This window comes from Petaurus breviceps, unplaced genomic scaffold (genome assembly GCF_028583685.1).
Source record: "Petaurus breviceps papuanus isolate PSGF00001 unplaced genomic scaffold, PetGlider_PUasm1.0 76, whole genome shotgun sequence".
Lineage (NCBI taxonomy): Eukaryota > Metazoa > Chordata > Mammalia > Diprotodontia > Petauridae > Petaurus > Petaurus breviceps.
In genome coordinates, this window is record NW_027186473.1 from 12,072,536 (window position 1) to 12,098,137 (window position 25,602).

At 37.9% G+C, this 25,602-nt stretch overlaps 1 protein-coding gene across 2 annotated transcripts in view; it reads left to right on the plus strand.

The window, feature by feature from the left end:
• Positions 1-25,602, plus strand: part of KIT (KIT proto-oncogene, receptor tyrosine kinase) — a 97,920-nt gene that overhangs the window by 53,914 nt on the left and 18,404 nt on the right. Inside the window, exons 5-9 of one of the 2 annotated variants that reach the window (XM_069105252.1) lie at positions 817-979; positions 6,284-6,473; positions 8,089-8,204; positions 21,435-21,549; positions 23,196-23,389. In XM_069105252.1, coding sequence (XP_068961353.1) covers positions 817-979; positions 6,284-6,473; positions 8,089-8,204; positions 21,435-21,549; positions 23,196-23,389 — 778 coding nt within the window. The remainder of the gene's footprint in view (positions 1-816; positions 980-6,283; positions 6,474-8,088; positions 8,205-21,434; positions 21,550-23,195; positions 23,390-25,602) is intronic. The other variant, XM_069105253.1, reaches the window with a different exon arrangement.

Consider the following 25,602-nt stretch of genomic DNA (forward strand, 5'->3'; position numbering starts at 1 on the left):
GAGAGAGAGAGAGAGAGAGAGAGAGAGAGAGAGAGAGAGAGAGAGAGCTAGTAAGCCCAGCTAGTAAGTATCTGAAGTTAGGAGTTAAATCCAGGTTTCCCAGGTCCAGTGGTCTTTCATTTGCATCATGGGAGTTACTTCAACTTTGAGCAACATTCTGCTGAATAAGACCTAGACTTCGTAATTGTTCCAGAGCAGATGCAGACATCACTTAATACAAAGGTGTTGAAAACCCAGAAGAATGCCTATAAAGCATTCTCTTACTTTTCATTTGGGTGTGCCATTCTCCTCATCCCATATAATTTAGAGGCTTTACCAGCCTTAACCTATCAATCAAGCAATCAACAAGAATTTGTTAAGCATCTTCAGGCATCTGTGCTACAGTCCACCAAGTGCTTTAGAATACAAAGATAAATTGTCCACAAGGAGCCTACATTTTATTGGAGAAGACAGATAGACATCTGTTTTATATTCTATAGAGGGTTGATTCACTGTCATAAAGGCTATAAATTTGATCTTTGTGGTATTTTGAGTTTTGGATTCCATATTTATTTGTAAGAAATGTATTCATATGCATTTTCTTTTCTCTCCTCCATAATGATATACTTTCAATATGGTATTGTAATATGAAGAGAGGTTCCAGTGACAGATTTGTCATGATGCCTTATTATTCCTTCTTAAGCAATGTAGGACATGAATATTAATATGATGAAGTTAATTGCTGCTATTTTTAATTTATCTAAGAAAGATTTTGCATCTCTTTTAGATGTTAATCTTTGATTTTTTTTCCCCTTTCCCCTCTTCTCTAACCCACAGATTAGTACACATACTCAAAGCAGGCATTCTGGTGATTACGCTTATGAACGTCAGGACATATTGACAATCAGTTCAGTGAGAGTTAACGATTCTGGAGTTTTCATGTGTTTTGCCAATAATACTTTTGGACCTGCATATGTCACAGCAACCTTAAAAGTAGTAGGTAAATATCGCATGTGGGAATATATAAATTATTGTTTATGGTTGGAGATGAAATTGGGGGATTGGTACTCTTTTTTTTCATAACTAAAATGGAATGTTGAACTTTTTCTTTGAAATAGACCATTGTGGGCACACCATATTTTTGTAACCACTTTATGCTGGAACAGAGGCCAAACTATACCAATTAAAATTTTCTAAAAGGGTGTGTAAAGACATAAATAAGGTTGTTTCAGTTGAGACCTGTGGGTTGTGTGGGAGGTTTTTTTCCCCCCTCATACAAGTCTCAACCAAGTTTGCCAACATAAAATTACTCTTCCAATTTAGAAAAATCTCATACTTCTTTTGTGATTCTACTTTAAAAAATGGAGATAATTCATCTACTGCAAAACCTAATGCTAGTGTCCTAGGACAGTTATTGACCTTTTCTGTTCCCCCACCCTCATTACAGTCAACAAGTATTTATTAAATGCAGTACATGTTCATCTGGAATGCTGTATTTGTAACTTGCCTTCTGGGCCTCCTGAGGACTTGGATACTTTTTGAAGACCAGAATTGGTTGGGAAAATGTAATTGGAAAATATTTAAGAAAATAAATAAAAACACAGTTGAACATAGATGATGTTAATATGTGGTTTTCTGAGTCTAGATGTGGCTCACAGGGATCTTCACAAACAGTTTTTATTTGACATCACTGTGATGGACTAATCCTTCTGGGAAGCCCACTGAGTTTGAAAGGGGTAGAGGAGTAATTGAAACTAAGGTTCCCAAACTGGGATGAGATAGCCTTTTGGGAAGAATGAGGGTGGAGAGCTAGGGTCAGGCAGAATTTGGATCTATGATTTCATCAGTTTGGAGTGAAGAAACAATGACTGCAGATGGATAGCACATTTCTAACTTGAATTTGAGTGCTTTCCCTAGGCCACTGAGAGGTTAAGTGATTTAACCACAGTCACGCTGCTAGCATACTTCAGAGGAAGGACTTCCTGACAAATATCTAGCCCTCTGCCCGCTAAACCACTCTGCCTCTTATGGCATTGTATCTTTATATTTTCTCTTTGACCTTTTAATATCAATCTCTAGGACAGTGGTTGCATTTACATTGCCATTCTCTACTATATACAATGTAAGCTGCAACTAATAATTTAATTAAACATATTTAATTTGGAAGTGGTGTATAGGTGTAAATAAGTTAACTGTTGTCAATGTAGTGAAGCATCTTATCTTCAGTTCAGCCATGTGGTCTACCTAGGCTATTGTAGGACATAGGATGTGTTTGTTGTCCATTGTTTTCAGTTGTGTTCTTTGTGATCCCATTTGGGGTTTTCTTAGCAGACACTGGAGTCGTTTGCCATTTCCTTCTCCAGCTCATTTTACAGATGAGGAAACTGAGGCAACAGGGTTAAGTGATTTACCCAGGGTCACACAGCTAGCATCTGAGGTCACATTTGAACTCAGGTCTTCCTGACTCCATGTCCTATATTCTATCCTGTGAGCTCAGGATGAATTTAGAGACCTAAATAAAGGGATAAATTTAAGTACTTCTTAACCTCTCAGAAAATGTTAGGTGGTGAGATTAGTTTCCTGTCTTAACTCACTTCATCATGAACTCGTTCAGCTCTCATTTACTCTGCTCTGTAGGGGAAAAACAATAGTCTCGGGGAATGCGGAAATTTAGCTTACATCCCGTCTCTGCCACTAACTAGCTATGTGACTTGGTAATTAGTCTTTGGATCTCAGTTTCCTCTAACGTGAAACAAGGTGGTTGGATTCTCTTTAATATTCTCTTCTAACTGAGCTCTCCTTTTTGCACTGTGATAGGTATTCAGATCCTTTGCTCAAATGCCCTCCTCCCAAACCTCTTCTCTCTCAAGCTAGATACACTCCATTGATGGTCCGTCCTTCTTAGGTTCTAGACTTGTATGTTGCAACTGTTTCCTTTGACTGGAAGACCACTAGAAAACCAACCACTGCTCTTGAGAGGGTAAAGGGAACTACTGAGAGGGAGAAAATAAGGAGCAAAATTTAGTTTAAAATGGTTAGTACCAGTTACTCCTTCTCTCCTCTGTCTTCTCTACAAGCTTTAGTTGCCATCATCTTTATGATTTTTTGCATGTAGGTGAGGTGTTAGACCAGTCAGCACCACTCTATGAACGTTTGTAGGTAACTCCAACATTCTGGTACCAGGTGAATGATGTTAACTGGGTTTGATGAAATAGTTTTAGATAATTTGATTCAATGAGAAAGGTCCAGAGTTTAAAATAGCAGCACTTCTCACTCCCCCTTCAGCCCCCCCCCCCCAAAAAAAATCCAAACTTTTCTCTGTCATATTCAGTATCAGAGACAACAAGGAATAATGAAAAGACAGCTTTCCTTTGAGCCAAGAAGACTCATGTTCACACTCCACCAGTGAAAAGGGCCATGAAGTCTTGAGCTTAATCAGTCCCTCAGCTTTCTAGGCAATTCCTTATGACCCTAAGTTGCAGAGAAAGTAACAGCCAACATTGATAAAGGGAATTTCCTCTTCTGTGACATTTTCTATAGCAGTGAAATCTGAGGTCCAGGTGATTATCAAGCTTATTTCAGAATCCATCCCAGAATCTCAGTGTGTGTCTTCCTTCATCAGTGCTGGTAGCTCAGCTGATGTCCTTTGTGGAGAATGGTAGCAACCCAATAGATGTGGTATTGGGTTTCATTCTGTTTTCACTTTTAAGTTTGTTCAATAAATGTTTTCTATGACAGTGTTAGAGGTTTGTGGCACACTCTAGTTCAATTGCTGTTTTACAATTTGGCTTCTCTTTCAATATCATAATGGAAAATACTTCATCAGATTGAACACAGAAGAGATACTTTGCTAACAATTATGGTGCCAGAATACAGAGACAGGAGACTATTTTGGCCCCAAACGTGATTGCAAGCCCTTTTATTAATTTGAATAGAAGGCCATGCTTTTTAAATATTAAACTCCATAAGTGCTAATTAGCTAAGTTGATTAGGGAGCATGTTGGTATGATATCAACCTCAGAAAGCAATTAGTAAAACTGTTCTAAGCACATCTTGGTATGTAATCGGATTTTTTTCCCCTAATCCATTCATCGGTTTCCAAGAATACAATGATGCATAGCTGGAATTGCATAGAGCTTTGAAACCTGACCCCGGTTTTATGTGTTTTGTGGGTGGTTTTTGGTGGGGTGTGGTTGGGCAAAGGGACCTCTGGGTTGGAAAAGAGGGAGGAAAGCCACTGATCAATTCATTAGCATGGGTATGAAAATGCTATCAACCAGTTCCTAATGCAGAGATCCCAGGTATGTATCTTTATAATAGAAGCCTATAAGGAATCATGTAATTCTGTTAATATTTTCTTTTCCTGGGTAAGAAATGTGATGTATCTACTGCAAAAAAATTACACTGAGCATGTAAAAGGAGATAGCAGGGGAAAAACCACAGGGGATTTAAGATAAGGCTGTTACATAGAGAACCTGAGAGAAATCTTTTAAATGCAAATATTTTTGGCAAACACTTCTGGACATCTTGCCAAATACCACTTTGAGTTATGAGGCTGAGAACCTGAGGATTTATCCATTTTCAAGAGAGTATTGTTACTTTTGAAATTAACCTAAATTAATTTAGGAAGTCATTGTCCAGTAGTTGACCAGAATGTTTTCAATTACTTTGTAGTTTCCACTGTGGTTTATGATGGAAGTGAAGGGAGGCATTTCAGTGATTTATTAGGAGCTGACCCTTCCTAAGTCAATTTATATTCTTCTTTAAAAGATCTAAATAGTACAATGGACAGAATTTTGGGATCTGTTTGGTTGGTTGTTTTTTTAATAGTTTATAATCTCTATGAAATTTATGGGTGAGGAGTTGGCTGTTTCCCATGAAACTTTACTTTTTATTTTTAAAATGTTTATTGATAATATTTGTTCTTACCTCACCTTTATTTCCCAAAACATAAAAGAGCCATCCTATTATATAAAAAAGGGAAGAGAGATGAAAACAATTCACCAACAAATTTAATTTCTTTAATGGGATAAAGCCAAAGCTAACGAACATGTTAAACAAGTAAATTTAAGACTAACTCCTAGAAGTACATATTAATTGAGATTCACATCACAAAGAACTGACCATTCCTAGATAAAGAATACTATTTGCGGATAGAGAATTAAGGTTCTCTGGATTCCATTTCTAAACAGATTTTTGTAATATTAACATCAAATGTTGTGCATAGCAGCAAATTTCAAATATAGTAAGATAGTATTTTTTTTTTTTTGCTTTTTGCTGCATATTTGACAACTCTCAGCACAGAAAAAATATTTGGAAATTTTTTAAATGTTTGATTATGGAACTGCAAACCTAGTCATTTGCAGTTTGTTTTTCAAAATGTGTATATCATCTTTAACAGGATAATTAAGTTGTTTCTGTGCCCCTTCTAACTCTTCCCTCCCCCCTTTTCTGTGTACTTCTCTAGGCTTTGGTGGTGGTATCTTTACTTTCTCACATAGTCATAATTGATGCTTTTTATTGTCATTTTGGTTCTTCTCCCAGTAAATCTCAGGTAACTCACCTTTTTATCTTGGCAGTCCAAAGGTAATATAGTTTTCTTGGTCTTATGGCATTAAGAAAGCTCCTTTGTGGGGGCGGCCAGGTAGCATAGCGAGTAAGAGCACTGGCTCCAGTGTCAGGATGACCTGGAGATCGAATCCCAGGCTCAGACACTTAGCACCCATGCAGAAACACCTGGCCATGTAACCTTGAGCAAGTTACTTAACCCCAATTGCTTAGGGGCGGCCAGGTGGCTCAGCGAGTAAGAGCACTGGCTGCAGTGTCGGGATGACCAGGGGATCAAATCTGGGCTCAGATACTCAGCACCACACCCAGAAATAACTGGCTGTGTAACCTTGAGCAAGTTACTTAACCCTGATTGCTTTAAAAAAAAAAAAAAAGAAAGCTCTTTTGTGAAGTATGTACCAATATAAAATTTTGTATTTGTAGTTATAGGTTTGTGTCTTTTTTCCTTACTAGATTGTAAACTCCATGAGTACAGGAATTATGGTCTGATGAAACTTAGTCTATCACCCTCTCTGTATACCAAGCATCTTATACAGTATCTTGTTCAAAATAGACTATTATTTGATGAATGAATGAATGAAGTGGTAAAAGAATTCATTTCCATACTGAAAAAGACTTTATTCACTGGGGGGCTTGAATTAAACTATATGGAATGAGAATTCTGTCTAATGAATGGAGGCTTTGGGAAATGTCATTGTTAACTTTTTCCCTTGATTCTTTTCTCTGTTATCATTAGAAAAAGGATTCATTAACATTTTTCCCAAGACGAATACCACAATTTTTATAAATGATGGAGAAAACATAGACTTAGTGGTAGAATATGAAGCATTTCCCAAACCCGAACAGCTTCAGTGGATATATATGAATGGAACAGTGACTGACAAGTGGGAGGATTATACCAAGCCAGGAAATCAGAGCACTATCAGGTAAAACAAAGATGGCAGACCCCATACTTGGGATTTGAAATATTTGAGAAAAATCTTGGGATGTACTTTGTTCTTTGGTTCTTACACAGTGTGATTGTTATCTGTAATGTAACAAAACTTTCATTTAATAATGCAGAGATTTATAAGCAAGGCACAGTCCTTTCCCCCAGAGCTTTACCATCTAGTTGGGGAAGTGGGTGGAGTAGGGGGAGCTAACAGGTACACAGATATCTTATTCTCTGGCTGTCATTAAGTGCCCTAAGAGAAGTTAAGATTCTTGAGGGAATGGGGCCTTCTAGCCAATTGAGTTTTCTGTTTAGCTTGAAGTAAAATAGAAGACCCTTTCTGTTAAACTGTTGAAATTTCTTTTCAGAAAAGGCTAATACGGTTTTCTGTATTTGTAAGTAATTTTTCATAACTAATGCTTCATATTTTGACAACTATGTATGAAGATAGATCAGACCTCAAAGACCTTGGGGTTCTTTTCAGAATTTTGAAAAATTAGTATATAAATGTTGACTGACTTCAAAGTAAAGCCTGGAAGATGTATGTACATACTTTTGCTTAAAACACGTACACGCACACACACACACCTCTAATAATTTTTTTTCTTCTTCCTCCTGAGACAAGGGCACAGGAAAAAATAATTAGGTGTAAATTCTGAGTAAATGACTCATGTTATCAATAATTGTTTATCAGCACAATTGTAGGGAATAGAATTTTTTTTTTTTAAAGCAATAGGGGTTAAGTAACTTGCTCAAGGTTACACGGCCAGTTATTTCTGGGTGTGGTGCTGAGTATCCGAGGCTGGGATTTGATCCAGGTCATCCCGACATTGGAGCCAGTGCTTTTACTCGCTGAGCCACCTGGCCGCCCCTAAGCAATTGGGGTTAAGTAATTTGCTCAAGGTTACATGGCCAGGTGTTTCTGGGTGGGTGCTGAATGTCTGAGCCCGGGATTCGATCTCTAGGTCTTCTCAACACTGGAGCCGGTGCTTTTACTCGCTGTGCTACCTGGCCGCCCCTGGGAATAGAATTTTTGTAAATCTGTTTTTTTCCCCATTGCCTTATATTATCATCTTGGCCTTTATCTTCATTCTGCTTGATCAAAATTCAATGGATAGCAATTTGCAATACTTTGATTAAATTATCTATAAATGGACACTTTAGGATAGCAAAAAAAACCCTTTTATTTTAGATACAAGTCAACTGCCTACTTTGTTAGTTGAATTACATGTATTTATATATATTTTTATGCATATATATTGCCTATAATTTAGGAAATCAGTTGCTATCATTTTTTGTACCTTGTTTCCCCTACATTTATGGTTTTAGAAACTTATTTTAGCCACACCCACAAAAATTTGATTCACCTATGATATACAAAATTGACTTTTTCAAGATTTTGTTTGGTTTCAAGATCAGAAGCATACAATCCTTGATATTGGAATTCATGATCCCAAGCCCTAGACTGATGGAATTTCCTAGTAAAAAGGATCCCTAAACACTTTGATTATTTTTTTCCAAGTGATTAAAATGGCATATTTCCAATTGGAGATGATGAAAAATGCATGATTCCACAGGTCTGTGATCATTTATTTTTATTTTCTTTGTAGATATGTAAGTGAACTTCACCTTAACAGATTAAAGGGAACCGAAGGAGGCCCTTATACCTTTTCAGTATCTAATTCAGATGTCAGCACCTCTGTAACATTTAATGTTTATGTAAAGAGTAAGTAAAACTGAATGGTTCTTTATAATTTTTTTCTAAGTGACTTATATTTGTTAACAGGTAAAGAATAGAATGTGCTGTGTAAATGTTGTATGGTAATTGTCATCTTAAGAAAAATAGTGTGGACTGCTGGCAAGAATCCAACACCTGGGAGTTCATTTTTTTGTCATTGCTGCTTATTACTGGATGATCTTGGAGGTATTCCTCCAAGTCGGTTTGCTTTTTTTCCCTTTTCTTAAGAAATCTTTAGGCATGATAGAAATTAAAAAAAAAAAGAAATTTCATGTATTTGTTATTGACAGTGGAAATTCAGAGGTTGCAAAAGTTGCAATAAATTTTCTTTGCCTTTTAAATAGTATCTATTTCAGAGTGAACAGTTTGATGTGCATCACATCCTTCAATATGGTAAATGGGATAGTATAAGAAGGGCTAGCCTTGGGGTTGGTCAGTCAGTACTTGGTTCAAGTTCTGCATCTGCATAATTGACCATGTGACCCCTGGGCAAGTTATTTAACCTCTAAATGTCCTTGACCACTTTGAGTGGCAGTAAGTTACTCAGGGATAGAGGGAGTTTCTGTGGTTGGACTTCTTTGCCATGATAGCACAGGGTACACATGTACAAGCCTAGCCAAGAAATCTCAAAGTAGGCTTTATTCTTGACAGCATAAATTATAAGTGCGAAAACTTTGATTTTTTACTGTAAAATCCATGTCTGTTTGGGGTTTTATGAGCTCACTTTAGTATACTTGAGAAGATTGGTATTAGTATGGGTTCTTCTTCCACGAATGGAGACTTTAACTTCTTCACATCTTCAGTGGTGGTTTTCAAAACCATAATGCCAACAAAAATAAATGAAACAACCCTGATGCTCAGTGACCTCCCTCATCGTAAACATGAGGGTGAGGCATAAGATAAGGGGCTGATCACCAAAGGTCTTGGCTGCTGTGATGGAAGAGATTCCGCACAGAATCTGGGATGGAGAGAGAATCCTGGACCTAGTAGCTTCATCCCAGTTCTACTCTGTGTTAATGACGTTGTTCTTGCTGAATCAGTAGAACAGAAGATAATTGACAACCACTCAGAAGAGTTTGGCCTACTTCATCACTGGAAAGATACATGGATGAAAAATATCGGTAGCTCAGATTATCACGTGCATTTGGATGGACAATTGACAATGCTTATTCATTCATCAGCCTGCCTTCCTGGGATAGACAATACAAATGGACCACAAGCTGGACCCCCAAATAAACAGGAATAGGAGAATAGACTAGACTGACTAGGAAACTTCAAAACTCCCATAATTGATTCTGCACTTTTTCAAGAAACAGAGGCCCACCTCCTTCATTCCAAAACTCTTCTGGTATTGCTGTAGGGATATAAGATGTGGAACTTGACAAACCTCTAAGAATTGAAAATGGATGTTACAGAGTAACATCTTCTAGTGGATGTTGGTAGGCTACAACCTGGAACCAGCGAAGAACTTAGAAAAACAAGAATAAAAGATGTTATCAGGGGAAGTAGAAGAGAGGCCGGTCATTTAGAAAGAGCAAGGGATGGCAGGTGGACATGCGGGTGCTCCATGGGTGCCATGATAATGTTTGGAGAAAACAAAGGTCCTTGGTACATTGAATTCACCCTATGGTGAAATTGTGGGAGGATGTGGTCGTTTTGTGATCTACATTGTTAGAAGGAACATCCAAATTGTAGAGATAAGAGATCTCTGAGTAAAGCCCACATAACTTTAGTGACAGATATGGGGAAATGCTAATAATTGTCAGTATGATACAGGCTTTCAACAGTTCCTTAATGGGTTACCTTCAAAAAAGTCATTTAGAAGCCAATAGTTTGGAATTTGGAATATTGGAAGAGTAGTAATACTCATTTTTTGCAATTCACTTTTCTCCTAACAACCTTGTACAGTAGGGTAGTAGCTCAAGGATTGTCCCCATTTCATAGAAGAGGAAAGAGACTTGTAGATGTTAAAAGTTGTTGAGAACTTTGTGGTTTAGGGAACAGGAAATCATTCTTATGAGAGACTCAGGGAAGAGAGGGAAGGGGGTAGTCTCAGGTGCAGTGGTGAGGAGGCAAGGGGAAGAGTGCCTGTGGGAGTGAGCTGGTCCTGGTGACTCCTTCAAAGGGACCGTATAGAGTTGGGGAGTGCTTATAGATGTAATCTGTAGTCCTGTTATCTCAAAAACTGCGTGCTCTCTTAAAACCAAAGCAAATCTTTTGTAGTGGGTGGACCTGGATGTCGAATCTGCATGCTCTCAGAACCTCTTTCTTGCTTTCTCGTGTCTTTTTGGGTCAGTTTCTCTTCTATCCATAACTTGGAGATAGATTTCCTTTCAAAGTGGCAGCCCCTTGTTCGATTCTTCTTCCCCCACCACCTCCCCCCTACCATGTGGACAAAGAAACTTAGTCTTTTCTGGATTCCAGCCCATTAATTTTCTGATTCAGATTTGAAAACAACACTGAAACAAATTTAAGGCATTGTCCAGAGCTATAGTATTCAAGAGCTTAGAGGTAGCATTATTGTAGGAAATTGAGAACTTTCTCCATCTTGGAATGTTTCCCAGTTCTTTACAAACTGTGTAAAGTGTTTTGTTTTTTAATTGGAAAGATACTTTTACTTGAGTTAAGGACATTGCATTAGGAATAAGCCTTTTTTTTTTAAACTTCAGACACTTTTGTCCATTCTCTCATGTTTTTCATCTATGAATTTATTAGTCAAGAAGAATAATTTTCATTCCATTGTGCAATTTGAGTACAAATAATCCCAGTTAAGAACATACCACTTTAGAGGGCTGGAAACATGATCACATTTAAGTTTGACATCTTATTTTATTCATGAAGAAGCTGATTTCCAGAGAGGGTAAGTCACTTGCCCAGAGTCCTAGGGATGAGGGTAAAAATTGTGTTGACATTAAAAAATTATATAAGTAAGCTAAATTAAAAATTATTCATATCTTGATCGTTCTTTTTAAAAAAAAAACATTACTTTAATTTCCAAATAGCCCCCTCTACCTTCCTGCCCCCCTTCTTCAGAGAGCCACTGCCTTGTAGCAAAAAAATAAAAAAGCTGAAATGGAGTTTGGCAAAACTAATCAGCACGTTAACCAATTGTGATAGCATATGCCATATTCCACACCTCCAGTACTCTATCTTTGAAAGGAAGGGAGGGAAATACATGATGGCCAGCCTTGGCTGTTATAATTATAGTGTTAACTAGTTTTAGGCTTCCATTTGTTGGTGGTGTTAGCTCCAATTGTGTTGGTATAGATATTGTGTGTCACTTTTGTTCTGCTTGTTTCACTTTGAAGTATTTCATATAAGACTTCGTTTTCTCCTCTCTACCAGACTTCATTTACCCATTCCCCAATTGATCAGCATCTCCTTGCTTTCCATTTGTTCCTTAAAACAAAAGAAAACCTGAAACTGGTAACACTGTCATTATAATAGCCAAGGTTGACCACGATGCATTCCACTCCCTCCCTTGCTACTCTAGAAAGAGAAGCCAATTTTTTAAATGATAATGACTAAATGGCAAAATTTATATTGAACTCCCAAACTCCTCGTATTTGTCATTTAGTACATATTTGTTATGATAGATTTACCTCTAAGAAACCTAGGGAAAGTATAATTTGGACTGAGTAATATTTGAATTCTAGAAAATCCAATTTATGTCTGGGAAGCCATTTATAAGTCTGGCTCATTGAGGAAGCTGAAAAAATCCCTTATTAGCTTTAAATGAAATCCCTTTTCTTCTTTGGACTTTGGTTTCCTCATTTATAAAGTGAGCAAGTTTCACTAGATGGACCTCATTGCCCCTTCATGCTCAAAATCTATACTTCTAGACTTTGAATTTGCTTATTTGTTATTAGCATACTTGGTATGCTAATGTATACTCCAACCAAAGTTTGATTTATAAGTCTTTGTTAGGTAACTGGCAGGATACAGACCAGCTCTCCCTTGACTCCAAGACCCAACTATTTTAAACTATAACATTACCTTTCAAAAATAATTTTAAAAAAACACTCTAAGGCTTGAAATACATATTTTCATTTGTTCCTCAAATTTGTTCCCATTTCTAGCTAGTGTTGCATAGCTTAATAATGCTCTGAGATCTTGGGTCTTTTCTTGACTCTTAAGTTCAGTGGCTATTTTTACTACACCGTGCTACCTCAATTAGTAGATAATATCTAGGAGCTACTGTGACATAAAAAAAAAATCATTAGAATTGGCTAATAAGCCATATTGTCCTAAGCTGATGCTCAGAAGCTGTCTATAAGCTGAAGCCTTTCTAATTTGGTAAATCCTGTCAAGGACTTGTGCCCACTGGCATCGCCTGGGGTTACCTGTAGTTTCATAATAAGGGCCAATAAACTTATAAAAAGTAGGGTCTAAAGCAATTTCTTCCCAGGTATTATTCTTGAACAATTTTATTCTATTTGTATCTCCTTTTACAGGCAGGGGGAAAGTGATACTTAGGTGAACCAATGCCTTCTCCAAGATTATCTAGGTAGCTTGTGGTGTACCTAGATGAAATATTTATTCCCTTATTTGCCTCTATAGAAAAGCAAATTCTAGTTCTTTAAATATAGAATGTATATGGCATAATTTTGATCCAGTACTGAGAATAGAATGAAAGGCTCATTTCTGCCCTTTTCTTAGCTTGGTCAATTCTAATGTTGTAATGCCACCTCTATAAACAGTTTTAGAGTTTGTCTTTAGTCACTTGGAATTATTTATACTTTGAATCATTTGTAAACTTTCTGAAAACTAAAATATGGTTAAACATTTAAAATCCAGTGACTGTTCCCCTCCAGAATATAGAACCTCTTTAAAATGGGGTTCTCAACAATATTTTTCTGTCTAAATTCATGGACCCCTTTAATCTATACATGAAGCCTAGAGTAAGAGCCCCTTAGAAGAAGCCCCTTTAGAAGATCATGTAGCAAGATCTAGTGAAAAGACCCCTTTGGATTCAGAAATATAAGGCCCTTGTCCCTGTTCTGGCACTTATGAGCTCTTTGACCTTAGTTGAGTTACAACCTTTCTGAGCTTTTGCTTCCACCATAAAATGGGGGTAGTAACCCTTAAAATATCTACTTTACAAGGTCACAGTGAAGAAAGTGTTTCATAACTCTTAAGGCCTATATAAATGTGAGTTCTCACTATTAAGGAAGTAGAAATATTGAAATGGTACTTTTAGTCTCTCTACCTGATGCCATTTTGAAGTCAGAGTTCACCTCTGCTTTAATAGCCTTAATTAAATTAGATGGGGTAAATGAATAGCTTAAATTATTTTGAAGTTATAAATGAATTTCTCTTCATTTTTGGAGTACCCCTCTCTCTCACACTCAACTCTTTAACAGTGGAAGTAGGGCAGGATGATAAAGAGATTGAGAACTAATAAACCCAACACTCATCCTTGGGGTCACATAAGACATCATAAATGTTCAGTTAGATTGGATTCCAAAATGGTATTAAATTAACTCTTCCCAGAGCCACTGATTTTACTGCGTTTATGGCTAGCTCTTATAGAGGCTTTCGAAACAATTTGAGGAAATGCTAAATAATGTATTATTTCTGAATCACTACACCATATAGTTAACATCCTGTCTGGTGTTAGTGATTATTTATAGATCATAAAGTATACTGAAGCAGCCAAAGCGATAAATTGCCCAGAATGAGGCCATTTGATGAGAAAATTTCCTGTGCCCCTCAAACCTCTCACAAAACCTGGTCCACTTTTACTCATTTTTGCCAAAGGTAAATCCAGGGAAAGAATGGCTTAAATGATTTTAGGGAGAAGGCATTCAAGCAAAAGTTATTTTCCTAACCTAGTGAATACTCTTCAAAGAATGGTTAAAAGCACAGACCAAGCATTCTTAACCTTTTCTGTGTTAGACACCCATTTGGTAATCTGGTGACAACTCTGGATCCCTTCTCAGAATGATGCTTTTAAATTCATAAAATAAAATACTTAGGATTATAAAGGAAACCAATTATATTGAAATACAGTTATTAAAATATTTTTTATTCCAAGTTTATGGACTGCTCCCCCCCCCAAGCCCTAGGTTAAGAACCCCTAATAGAGATGGCCATTCATGTATTGTCCATAGGCATCTATAGATCCATAAGTAAAAAAGCCTCGTCAGTGCCCTTTACATTTCATTAGAAATTTCTGGAAATATTTCCCTCCCTCCCTTCTCCTCTTCAAGTAGGACCCCCCACCACCACCTTATAGCAAAAAAATTTCAACAAAAACATTGAGTATAGTGACTAAGTCTGATAACCTATATAATGTCTTATTTTTTTGCTGAGAGAAGGGGTTATGATTCATTCATTATCTGTTCTTGGATTCTCTTATTAGTTTTTAATTTGCATAAGAATCTGCCTTCCTTCTAGTAATCTTGTGATTGACACCCTTGTAGTAATTGTGTATAATGTACTTTAGTTTCTGCTTATTTCATCCTCCATCAGTTCATACCAATCTTCTCAAGTTCTTCATTCTGCATTCAGAATTTACTTTATAGTAGCACTACACTTCTTCTACCAGAGTTTATTCAGTTCCCTCTCCCCAGTTGATTGTCACCACTCTATTTCCATCCAATTATTTGCTACTGTAAAAAGTCATGCATAAGATTTCAATCTGTCCACCAGCCATTCCTACCATCCCTTTGGCAAAGAGCCTGGGATTCTGAAGCGGGTCTGGGAATGTTTGGATAACTGACTATTGAGACTCTGAAGTGGCAAGCATCTCTTGTAATTACTGTGAGACCATAGATGTGACAAGAAAATAAAGGAGCATTTAGTGGTGGTTAACCATCACAAGAATTTTAGTGCTAGAAGAGATTGTAGGGCTGATCCCTTCCAGTCTTCCTTCTCCTTTTATTTTTACAGATGGTGAAACTGAGGCCCTCAAATGTGGAGAGACTTGTTTAAGGTCACACAGCTTGTCACTGCCAGTTATATACACTAGTACTCTTTCTACTATGTAACAGAATACTGGAGAAGGCACTATCAAGTCAGGCCTTTTCATTATTGAATAATGTTAGTTTATCTTATAGAGCTTTAAGGTTTACAGAGAGCTTTGCCTGCATATCTCATTGGATCCCTTGTAACAATAATGTGAGATGTGTGATGGATCTCAGAGCTGAGTAATTGTAATCATCTGGTGAAAAGTATTTATTAAGAGCCCCCTATGTTCCAGGGCCAATGCTAGGCTCTGAGATGGAAAAATGCAATGTTCTCTCTTTTATAAAGTAGCTTATTATTCCATTGGGAAAGACAGCACATATATTTGTAAGCATTTACAGACTTTTTACAGAAAGGTAAGGGTTCTGTGAGGCAAATGTGAATAAAGAAGCATATGCCAAGCTTGGGGGGTGGCCAATGAAAAGGCATGGAATTAGAGGTGTGGGTGAGGAATAGAGAGACCAGTCTAGTCAAATCCTAGGGATTATCTAGTCTAATCTCTTCATTTTACAGATGAGAAAACTGAGGCCTAGAGAAAGTCAGTATTTCTACCCAACAACAAATGACTGATCAGTCATATTGTCATTCAAAGCCTTGGACTGTCTCCATCCAGGTTGGAAGACAGGTGATGGTGGTGGTGGTGGTGATGGTTTGACCTGACTAGCCCAACCTAGGTCCTCTCTCTTCTTTCCTTAAGACTTGGAAAAGAAAGTCCTTGACACCAAAAATCCTGGATTGTTAAATGATTCATCATCAGTGGGAAATAACATTAAAGACAATGTGTTCCCATCTACATTGCCTCTTCCTTCTAAGGACCATGGGGCCTTTCTGTCTGACCTAAAGCCTCCTCAGTGGGTGGTCGTCCCCTATTAGAAAGTGTGCTCCTGGAGATCAGGGAATATCTTTTCTGTTTGTATGCCAAGCACTTAGCTCACTGTGCTTTGTGCCTCATCAGCACTTTATAAATTTCATTTATTCAAGTAGCAGGCTGGAATTGGAACTCAGACTTTTTTTTTTGACTCAAACTCCTTCCCCTCCACCATTTACAGAGATATCTAGTTCAATACTAACAATATAAATGGAAATTTTGGCAAAGCTAAGATTGAGTGTGTAATAGGCCTCTGGTTTTGAGTTATTTCATATCACAACTCTTCCCCAACCCCATTTCCTGAAGGGGAGACATCGCCAGCTAATGACTTTTTTTATTACAAGTTCATACCCATAGGCCACAAGAGTAATTGCATGATCTTGTATCTATCGGAAATTTACTAGTGTGTGCCCAGCTCAGCTACTGGGTACCCCAAGTACCTGACCGCAGTCACTGGCTCTCTGAGGACAACTTGTCCCATGTAACCACATTCATCTTCCATTTCACCTGGAGACTAAATGAACTTCTTTAGTTCCTATTAGAACAATCACCTCAATTAGGAGATGTTTTTTTTTTAATTACCTGAATTCTGGGAAGCACCCCTACTTGTCAGGAAATGAGCTGTGGTTTGAGGTATATTTTGTATGAGGTTTGAAATATCATTTACTGGAATTTGAAGGCAAATTATTCTAATTTACAATGTTTAGAGTAACTCAAGTAAAATTTTTTTAATGTTATTTTTAGTAGGTATGCTATTTATCTGATCCTGAGCACTATTGATTTTACTAATTGAGTGAACTGAGGTTCATTTTTTCTTAATACACAAGCAAAGGAATGTTTATTTGGAGACCCTGATTCAGAAGGCCATGGGTTTTAAATCACTTCATACTACCTATATGATCTTGAGTGAAATCACTTCACCTTGATTGTCCTTAGATTCCTTCACTGTAAAATGAGCTAGTGGACCAGAGGGTGAAGTCTGAGGTTTTTTCCTACTTGAAATCTACGATTCTGTGTTTTTTGTACCCCCTTTTTATAAAGAATCTTTGAAGGTGGAATATATATCAATGCTTGGCCAGAATGACTAAGAGAAAGTGTGTGTGTGTGATTAGGATGGTCCCAGTGGTAGTGGCCTAAATGCCTTCCAGATTCTCTGAGGACCTGTTGGTTGATTAGCTCCAATTTAATATTTTTCACATGACTCATTTCTAAATGTGTCCTGTCTCTTCCAACCACTTCTCAACCACTATCCAATCATTCTTTGTAACAAAAATTTAGAAAGACTGAGAAAATAGTGGTTTGTTAAAACCAATCAAAACCAACTAGGCCTGGTGGTGAATACAGTATTCCACACTTAGAGTCATCCATCTTTGCACAAAAAAAGGGAAGAGATACATTGTCTCATCTCCTCCCAGACCACACTTGGTTATTGTAATTACACAGTGTTTGGAGTTTTTTGCTTTTTCTATTGAATGTTGCAAGTCAGTGTGTATATTGCATTCTTGGCTCTGCTTACTTTACACTGCATCAGTTGGTAGAAGTTTTCCTGTGCTTTTCTGAATTCATCATATTAATTGTTCCTTTCTAGCACAGTGATTTTTGCTGTACCTTGATTAGTCATCTTTGGTAAAACATGGAAATGAAGTCAGAGACAGGAATAAAGACCCTATCTATACCAAAGTATTCATGGCAAAACTTTTCATAGTAGGAGAATTGGAAACAAATTTGTATTTATCTTATTATTAGTGAATTGGAGGTGCTTTTCAAATTTAATGAATAGTTTTTAGTTCTTAAAACTTTATTCATATCCTTTCACCACTTAGCCATTGGGGTTCCAATTTGATCTTAAATATTTTCTCAGATTTTGGTAGCTGTGAATATTTATCAGAATCTCCTCTTAATCAAAGGGAACATTTAGTAATATCACCAGTCTTCTTGGTAATGTGGTCAGTTTTGTGGTTTAAGGAGGAATATTGAAAACTGCCTACTAAAGTCGATCAGTGTTGTTGGTGATGGTAGGATAACTGAGTCTTCCAGTGCTAAAGAGGGCAGTATGCCCTGGTTTTCCACAGTGCCATTTTTATCTCTATAGGAAAATATTGATCAGCAAGCATTTATGAAATGCCTCCTCTGTGTCAGGAACTGTGCTAAGTGCTGGGAAACAAAGACAAAAGTTGAAAAAATCTGGGGCACCTAGGTGGTTCAGTGAATAGAGCACCAGCCCTGGAGTCAGTAGGACCTGAGTTCAAATCTGGCCTCAGACACTTGGCACACTTACTAGCTATGTGACCTTGGGCAAGTCACTTAACCCCAATTGCCTTGCCTTTCCCCCTACCCCCCAAAAATGTTGAAATAATCCCTGCTTTCAAGGTGCTACTTAAGCACCTTGTCTACATCTCCAACTTATTCACTTTATCTGTGTTAGAATAAAAGTGCCTCTTTTTTACCCCAGCACATTATAGAATACCTAGGAAATCATAACTCGGATTTGTTCTCAGTAGTCTTTCAAATGATACTATGTCTTTTTAAAAAGAAATGCATATTTAATGGATTATAGTGCATTGAGAGAAGACTTAGAGTCTGCAGAGAAACTTAGCTTTTCGTTTTTTGACAATATACTTAGCTCATTCTGATTATGTGAGACATATTCATATAGCAGTTTTCCACCCACAACCCAGTCCATACTAGGGTACTTGTATATCCTAGAGAGCCACCATTGCGGAAGCTTTTCTTTGGGGACTTGAGTGATTGTTACTCTGGATGAGGCTTAAGACAGAGAAGCCACACACCAAACCACCTACAGAGAATAGCGTTCTCACCAGGTTCCAGTATGCTAGCACCATGCCCTACTTTCAGCCCAATTACATTGTTGGCTGTGATAATTAAATGAAACTTGCCAGATGGATGCATGCATGGTGTGCAGCTTTGTCTTCTTGCTCTATTTGTGAAAGCTGGCATGGGCTTCCAGTGCTTGAGTGTTCCTACCTTCTGATTGCTTGAGAATACGTGTGTGTGTGTGTGTGTGTGTGTGTGTGTGTGTGTTTCACTTCATGGGGCTGCCCACCAACAGCATCAGGCTTAAATGATGGGGTGGTATGCTCATCATGTGCCAAGACATATTGCCTTGGGGAAGGCGTGTTGCAGGAATCATCCTACAAAGAAATTGTCATTTTCTTGGTGTGTCTACCCTTTCAGGAAATAAACTCCCAAAGATTAAAATCTCAATCTTTTTTTCCTCTGGTCACGCATTTTCTATTGGTTGCTAGTGACATTGTAATATTGCAAATCCAGGATATGCTGTTTGTTTAAATAATATTGCAATGGCCATCTATAATGTGTAGAACTAAAATGACATACCTGCCCTCTTTGAAAATAACAGCTTTTAGATGTTGAAAAACACTATTTCAAGCCACATAAGAAATGTCCAGCTTAGACTAGTAGGAATACTCTGTTGCATAGGAAACTTCCACTTATTGGCATCATTAATGCTAGTCTGCACATAAGTATTGTTTCAAAACCTACAGAGTGCTTACAATAGTCTGACAAGTTAACATTTTCTGTTTTTATTTGTTCTATTACGAATTTGTGATTTGTGCTCATGGGGGCAACTTTTACAGACCAATAACCCATCTGAAACATGATAATCCTAGTACAGATATTAGCCATGGAGAGGCAAAAAGGCTTAGAGGATCAGAAGAACAGGCTTTTGTAGTCAGGAAAGCTTGGATTCAAGTTCTGCTTTGACCCAAGCTAATTATGTGACAGCGGTCAAGGCAGTGACTCAGTGACCTCAGATGATCCTGTGAAACTGAATTCCAGCTCATTGGAATTGTGAGAGCTGGAAGGTATTCCAGGGGTCATCAGGTCCCAAGTGATATGGGAAAGGAATCTCCATACTCAGTAAGGGGTCATCTAGTCTTTGCTTAAAAGTCCTCACATTGGGGTAGGTTATCTATCTGCTTCTTGAAACAGACTATCCTATTCCTACAGGAACAAGGAGATTGTTTTTGTTTTTTACTTTTTTCCCCTGATATTAAGCCTCAATTTACCTTTATGTCACCTCTCCTCATTGCTATGTATTTGCCGTTTAGGGCCAAACAGAACCAAGTCTACTCTATCTTCCCCAAGACCACCTTTCAGATCCTTAAACACGGGCTATCAGGTCCTACCTCCGTAAATAACCTTTCCGCAGAGGACAGTAGGACTTTCCACACCACAAGTTCCCTACTCTGATTAAATAACCAGTCCAGGCAAAACTGCATCTCCCCAAACCAACCAACAAACAAAAACCCAGACCAACAATTACTTAGTTAATTGGATTATTCTGAGAAAAACACCTTATTTGAATCTCTAAGGAGGAATTTGAGCATTTTTCCAGGCTTCACTGTCATTGTTAAAATGTGCCATTTTAAGGTAATCCCTTTGGGTAGGACAAACCAGCTTTTTACTTGAACCATTGACCTACTCAGCTCTTGGTTAAGAGAATGCCTATATGTGGAATAAAATATGAAGTGGGAAATTCCCTCTCTACCATCTTCTTCCCCATTACAGTTCTTATTTGAATATTTTAATATTAAAGATAGTAGGCTCTAGAAAGGGACCTTAGTGACCATCTTGTGTTTAGAGGAAAATGTCCCAAGGGATAGAATGGAAGGCTCTTCTCACCTGCCCCTTCTCTTCAGCCTTTCGGATTCCTGTGGGAATGTGGCAATCTTGCCCTGAAGGCATACCCCTTTTTTATCCAGAAGTGAGATTTGGAAGGGACTTGGGCAGGTCCTTTCACTTCCATGGGCCTTGGTTTGCTTATCTGGAGAATGGGGGGTTTCCAGGAGAAGATAACCTTTGCAGTCTCTTTGCATTCCGGATCCGTGACTTGAGGGGTCTTCATGGTTATTTACTCTAGTTTCTCAATCAGAGTAGGAATCCATTCTACAGCTTTTATGCCAGGTGGTCATCCAGCCTCTACTTGAACATTCCCAATGATGTGGAGCTCACTCCCTCGTTAGTTAGGTGGCTTGTTCAATTGTTGCTTAGCTCTAACTTTTTAGGTTATGTTCCCTTTTATCGAGCTACAGTTTGTCTACCTGTAACTTCAACTCATTGGTTCTGCTTTTGTACTTTGGAGCAATAATGTCTAATGATAACAAAAGGTAGTAACTCTGTTTAGTTAGTTATTAGCCCCATTTTATAGGTGAAGAATTTGAGATCCAGAGAGGTATGCGTAGTGTTTTACCCACAGTCCCATAGCTCAGGTCTTCTGACCCTGTTCTATTGCCAAGATCCTTTCTAGCTCTGAGAACCTGTGATAAAGAAGGAAGGGGACCTTGAGCAAGTGAACATTTGAAGCCTTCTGAATTGTGACTATTTTTCTTCTCTTGCAGCAAAGCCAGAGATTCTTACATCTGACAGACTCATGAATGGTCTGCTTCAGTGTGTGGCAGCAGGGTTTCCCAAACCTACAATAGATTGGTATTTTTGTCCAGGAACTGAGCAGAGGTGAGATGATTTATTTCTGGCACTACTTTAAATTCAAAAGGAACAGCTTCTGTTCAGTTGAATTCTGAGTACATTTACACATACACATACACACACATACGCATAAAATCTTCTATTTTTCTTTTTATTGGCGTAGCTTTTTGATTGGGGTGGAGGGGGTGGATAATTGCTGTGTTTTCCTTGGTAGATACTAATTTTGCAATTCTATTTCCAGAAAAATGATTACTGAATGACTTCTCTATTTTGGTGGTTATCTTTTTTGGATTTATCATGCAATTTCTAGCCTGCAGGTAGATAAAGCAATTTTCCAGGGCACAGTAATTAGATTTCCATTTTATACACAGGGGGTAATATGTGTGGGAAATGTGGCTGGAGTGATCATGAAAAAATTACCTCAAAAGTTAATTACCAAGATGCCAAAAAGTAATGATCATGCAATTACAAGCATGCATACAGTATTTGTAAGCTGGGTATTAAAAAGACTCTCCTCTCCTTGATTGGTTACATAGAGCATTAACAGAGCACACACAGTATTTTTGTTGTTCTTATTGGGGGGTTCTTGTTTGTCTCATTGCACACTTAACCCTTTGATCCCTTTGGGCAGCTAGGTGGTGTAGTGGATAGGGCTCTGGGTGAGGAAACCAGGGAGACTCATCCTCCTGAGTTCAAATTAAGTCTCAGACACTTACTGTGACCCTGGGCAAGTCATTTATCTCTGTTTGTCTCAGTTTTCTTATATGTAAAAATAAGCTGGAGAAGGAAATGACATCCCATTCCAGTATCTTTGCCAAGAAAACCCCAACTATAGGGTCATAGAGAGTCATTTGTGACAGAAAATGACTGAACAACAGCAAAACCACTCGTACCTTAAATTGACTTTTCATAGTACCTGAAAGCTAACAAATTAATTGGTGCTACTTTATCCAACAAATACTGTTTTACAATTAGGTTCAAAGCACAGTTGGACATGATTGGAGTCAGTAAAAATTATAATTTTGTGATTCGAGAATCAAAATTTCAGAGCTGGAACTCAGAGGGGGGATGACTATTTACAGTGAAGAAACCCCAGAAAGGTAAAGTCTTAGAGATTTAGTGTAGCAGATGGGAGACATCTTTTAATCTAGATACTGAAAGAGCTTTTATGGTTCCATACTGTATTTGGGGAGCTATCTCATTCCTCTCTCCTTCACCCACCTTGGGCACTAGTGGATGGTCTGGCAGAGTTTTAAGACACTTAGAGAGTACTTTACTCAGGTAGCTATTGGTTATCCCAGCATTGTTGTACTAAGGAAACCCTACAATAACCCTCACTTGGTCATTGATATGTGGTGCCCTTTTGAGGCATTATTGGAAGGTAGACCAGACTGCAAAGTGGCTAAGCTCAGGAGAGAGAGAGAGACACCCTCCAGTCTTGAGTAATAAATACTTAAAATCAAGAATTGAGAGTGCTCCTGGTAGATGCCCCATTAACAGATCTTCATAACTATGCAATAAGCTCCATGAAATAAATGCCCATTTCAGAATTAGTTGCTGGGGGGGGGGAAATAAGGCAGAAAGCTTGTGTTAAGATGTTAAATCTTCTAATGTAGGAGGGATTTATGTAGATTTTTTTTTATGTAGTAAGAATCCTTGTTAATTGCTTCTAGGTGTTCAACATCTGTTCTGCCAGTGGATGTGAAGATAAATTCATCCATGCTTCCACCCTTTGGAAAAATAGTGGTTGAAAGCACCATTGATTCCAGTGCATTTAAAAACAATGGCACTGTTGAGTGTAAGGCTTCCAATGATGTTGGCAAGAGTTCAGCCTTTTTTAACTTTGCTATTAAAGGTAACATTAAAGGTATATTTCTTTTTAATGCAATTTAAGGGGATATTTAGTCTCTTCCACCATGCCCATCATGATTTAAGCACATTTCATCATTCATTATTTTTTGTCATATTATCATACTGTATGATCTGAATGATATTAAAATTCATTTCATAACAGTTTAGCTCATTTTATGTACTTTGTGAAAAGTTATCATACCATTGGGAATTTGAAAATTGATGTTGATTTTGCCCATGTTCACTCCTGCACATCTGATTAAAATTGTGTTTTGTTCCCCCACCTCACAAGATTTTTAGTGGAGGGAGGAAAGAGTAGAAAAATATAAGCGGTCACCAAATTATTGGATATCCCATGTAATAATGGTTTTGAAAACATGAATAGCTCCTGAATACTGGTCTGTTGTTTTTCAATTACAACAAACATTTATTTAATACCTAATTTGTGCAGAGTCCTCCTAGGTGCTGGAAGAGATACAAAGATTAAAAAAGACAAGGTCCCTGCCTTCATGGAACTCACAGTTGAATAGGAGGATATGCTATAACATAAAAAAAAAGTCATACATGGTAAGTTGCACATAAGATGTGCAAATCAGGTACCATATTATGCACCAAGAGGAAGGTAGGAGAAAAGATCATTACTGACTGAGATAGGAGATTATTGGAAAGGATTACAGAGCAGGCTGTATTTTATCATGAGACCTTGAAGGAGGGGGCAAACTTTCAACAAAATAGAGACAGTTGATGGAGGGGTAGCGTTCCAAGAGCTGGAGAATGAGAGTAGGTGATAGTTCTGTTTATTTTAAGCATTAGATTGTGTCAAAACAGTTCCTTTTTCTATGCTGTCATGTTAACCACTTTTAAAAAATACGAAATGTGGTTCATGCAGTATGTCTCTTTCTGTATCTGAAATAGGCAAACATCTCAGGAGTTACTTAGAAAAATTCTCACTTAAAAAGGAGACCTGAAAATGTTTTCCATCCCAGTTCCTTGTTTCCTTAGTTGGCAAAGACTAGTGTGCTGCCCTCCCCCCACCCTCACTACCTACCCCCCAAAAAAAGTTTTCAGCCTTTGAGTAATTAGGAGGAAGATTCTTACATTGTTATGCATCACTGATTCTTGACAAAAACCTTGAAAACTTGAAAAGGATTTAAAGAAAGCTCTGAAACATACATTTCTTGATGAAGCCTTAGCACCCAAACTTCATACAAATGGAAAGAACTCTTAAAAAAAGTAGTGTAGAAAAAGTAGTCAAGGGCACCCCCTTCCTCATTCAGAGTATTAGGAGAACACGACTTTTCTCACAAAGTAGTCTTGTTAAGGGGCTTTTTTGAAGTCTAGAAAGGGAACCTGAGTAAATACCAACAATAATAAGGTGATTGGAATGAGTGACTGGTTGTTGCTGGAGGAAATTATATTGATTTGATCCACCACAAATTTATGCTAGCTCAAATGGCCCCTCCTTATTGCCTTGAGATTTTATTCATCTCTTATTGATCATTCCATTTCTGGTTTCACATGCTCTGAAACTTCTCTCCCTCCTCAAGCCTTGAAAACTCCAGTCTTTGCTTTATGCTTACCCCTGCCTGACTTTGTCTCCTAGGATGTTCGGCGCTCTGTAAGAAAGACACTTTATTCTTGAACAGGGACTGAATCAGAGACAAGCCACACCGTGCCATGATTTAGATAATCTATGCTAGGCAGAATCTGATCTCAGTGTTCTTGTCATTGCTTCCTCTGCACTAGCATATGCTTTGTGAGGGGCATTAGCAACCAAATTACTGAGAAAGATGTCCATTAACTTGCATGACTCTCTAGGGCAGGGATTCTTAACTTGGGGTCCAAGAATTTAAAAAAAATCCAATTTGAGGGGGGAGAAGTATATTTTAATATAATTTCCTTCATAATTGTATAGATTTTATTTTTTGCATTTAAAGCTATTATTCTGAGGAACCCCAGAAAGGTTAAGAACCCCCACCCTATCCCCTATCCCAGCCTTTGCATTGCCTCTGTGTTCTATATAGTTTAACCCCAACCACTCACTCCCCTGTCCTGTCCTGCTCTATTTCATTATTCCAAGTCCTTCTGGTCCCATGTCCATTCCTCAGGGATGCCCTTGAATGAATTTCCATCTCTTCTCTTTGCCCTCACCCAGCCACCCCCACTGAAGACAGCCAGAAGTTTTCCATCAGGGCCTTCACATTGGTAAGAGTTATGTGTGTGGGGGGG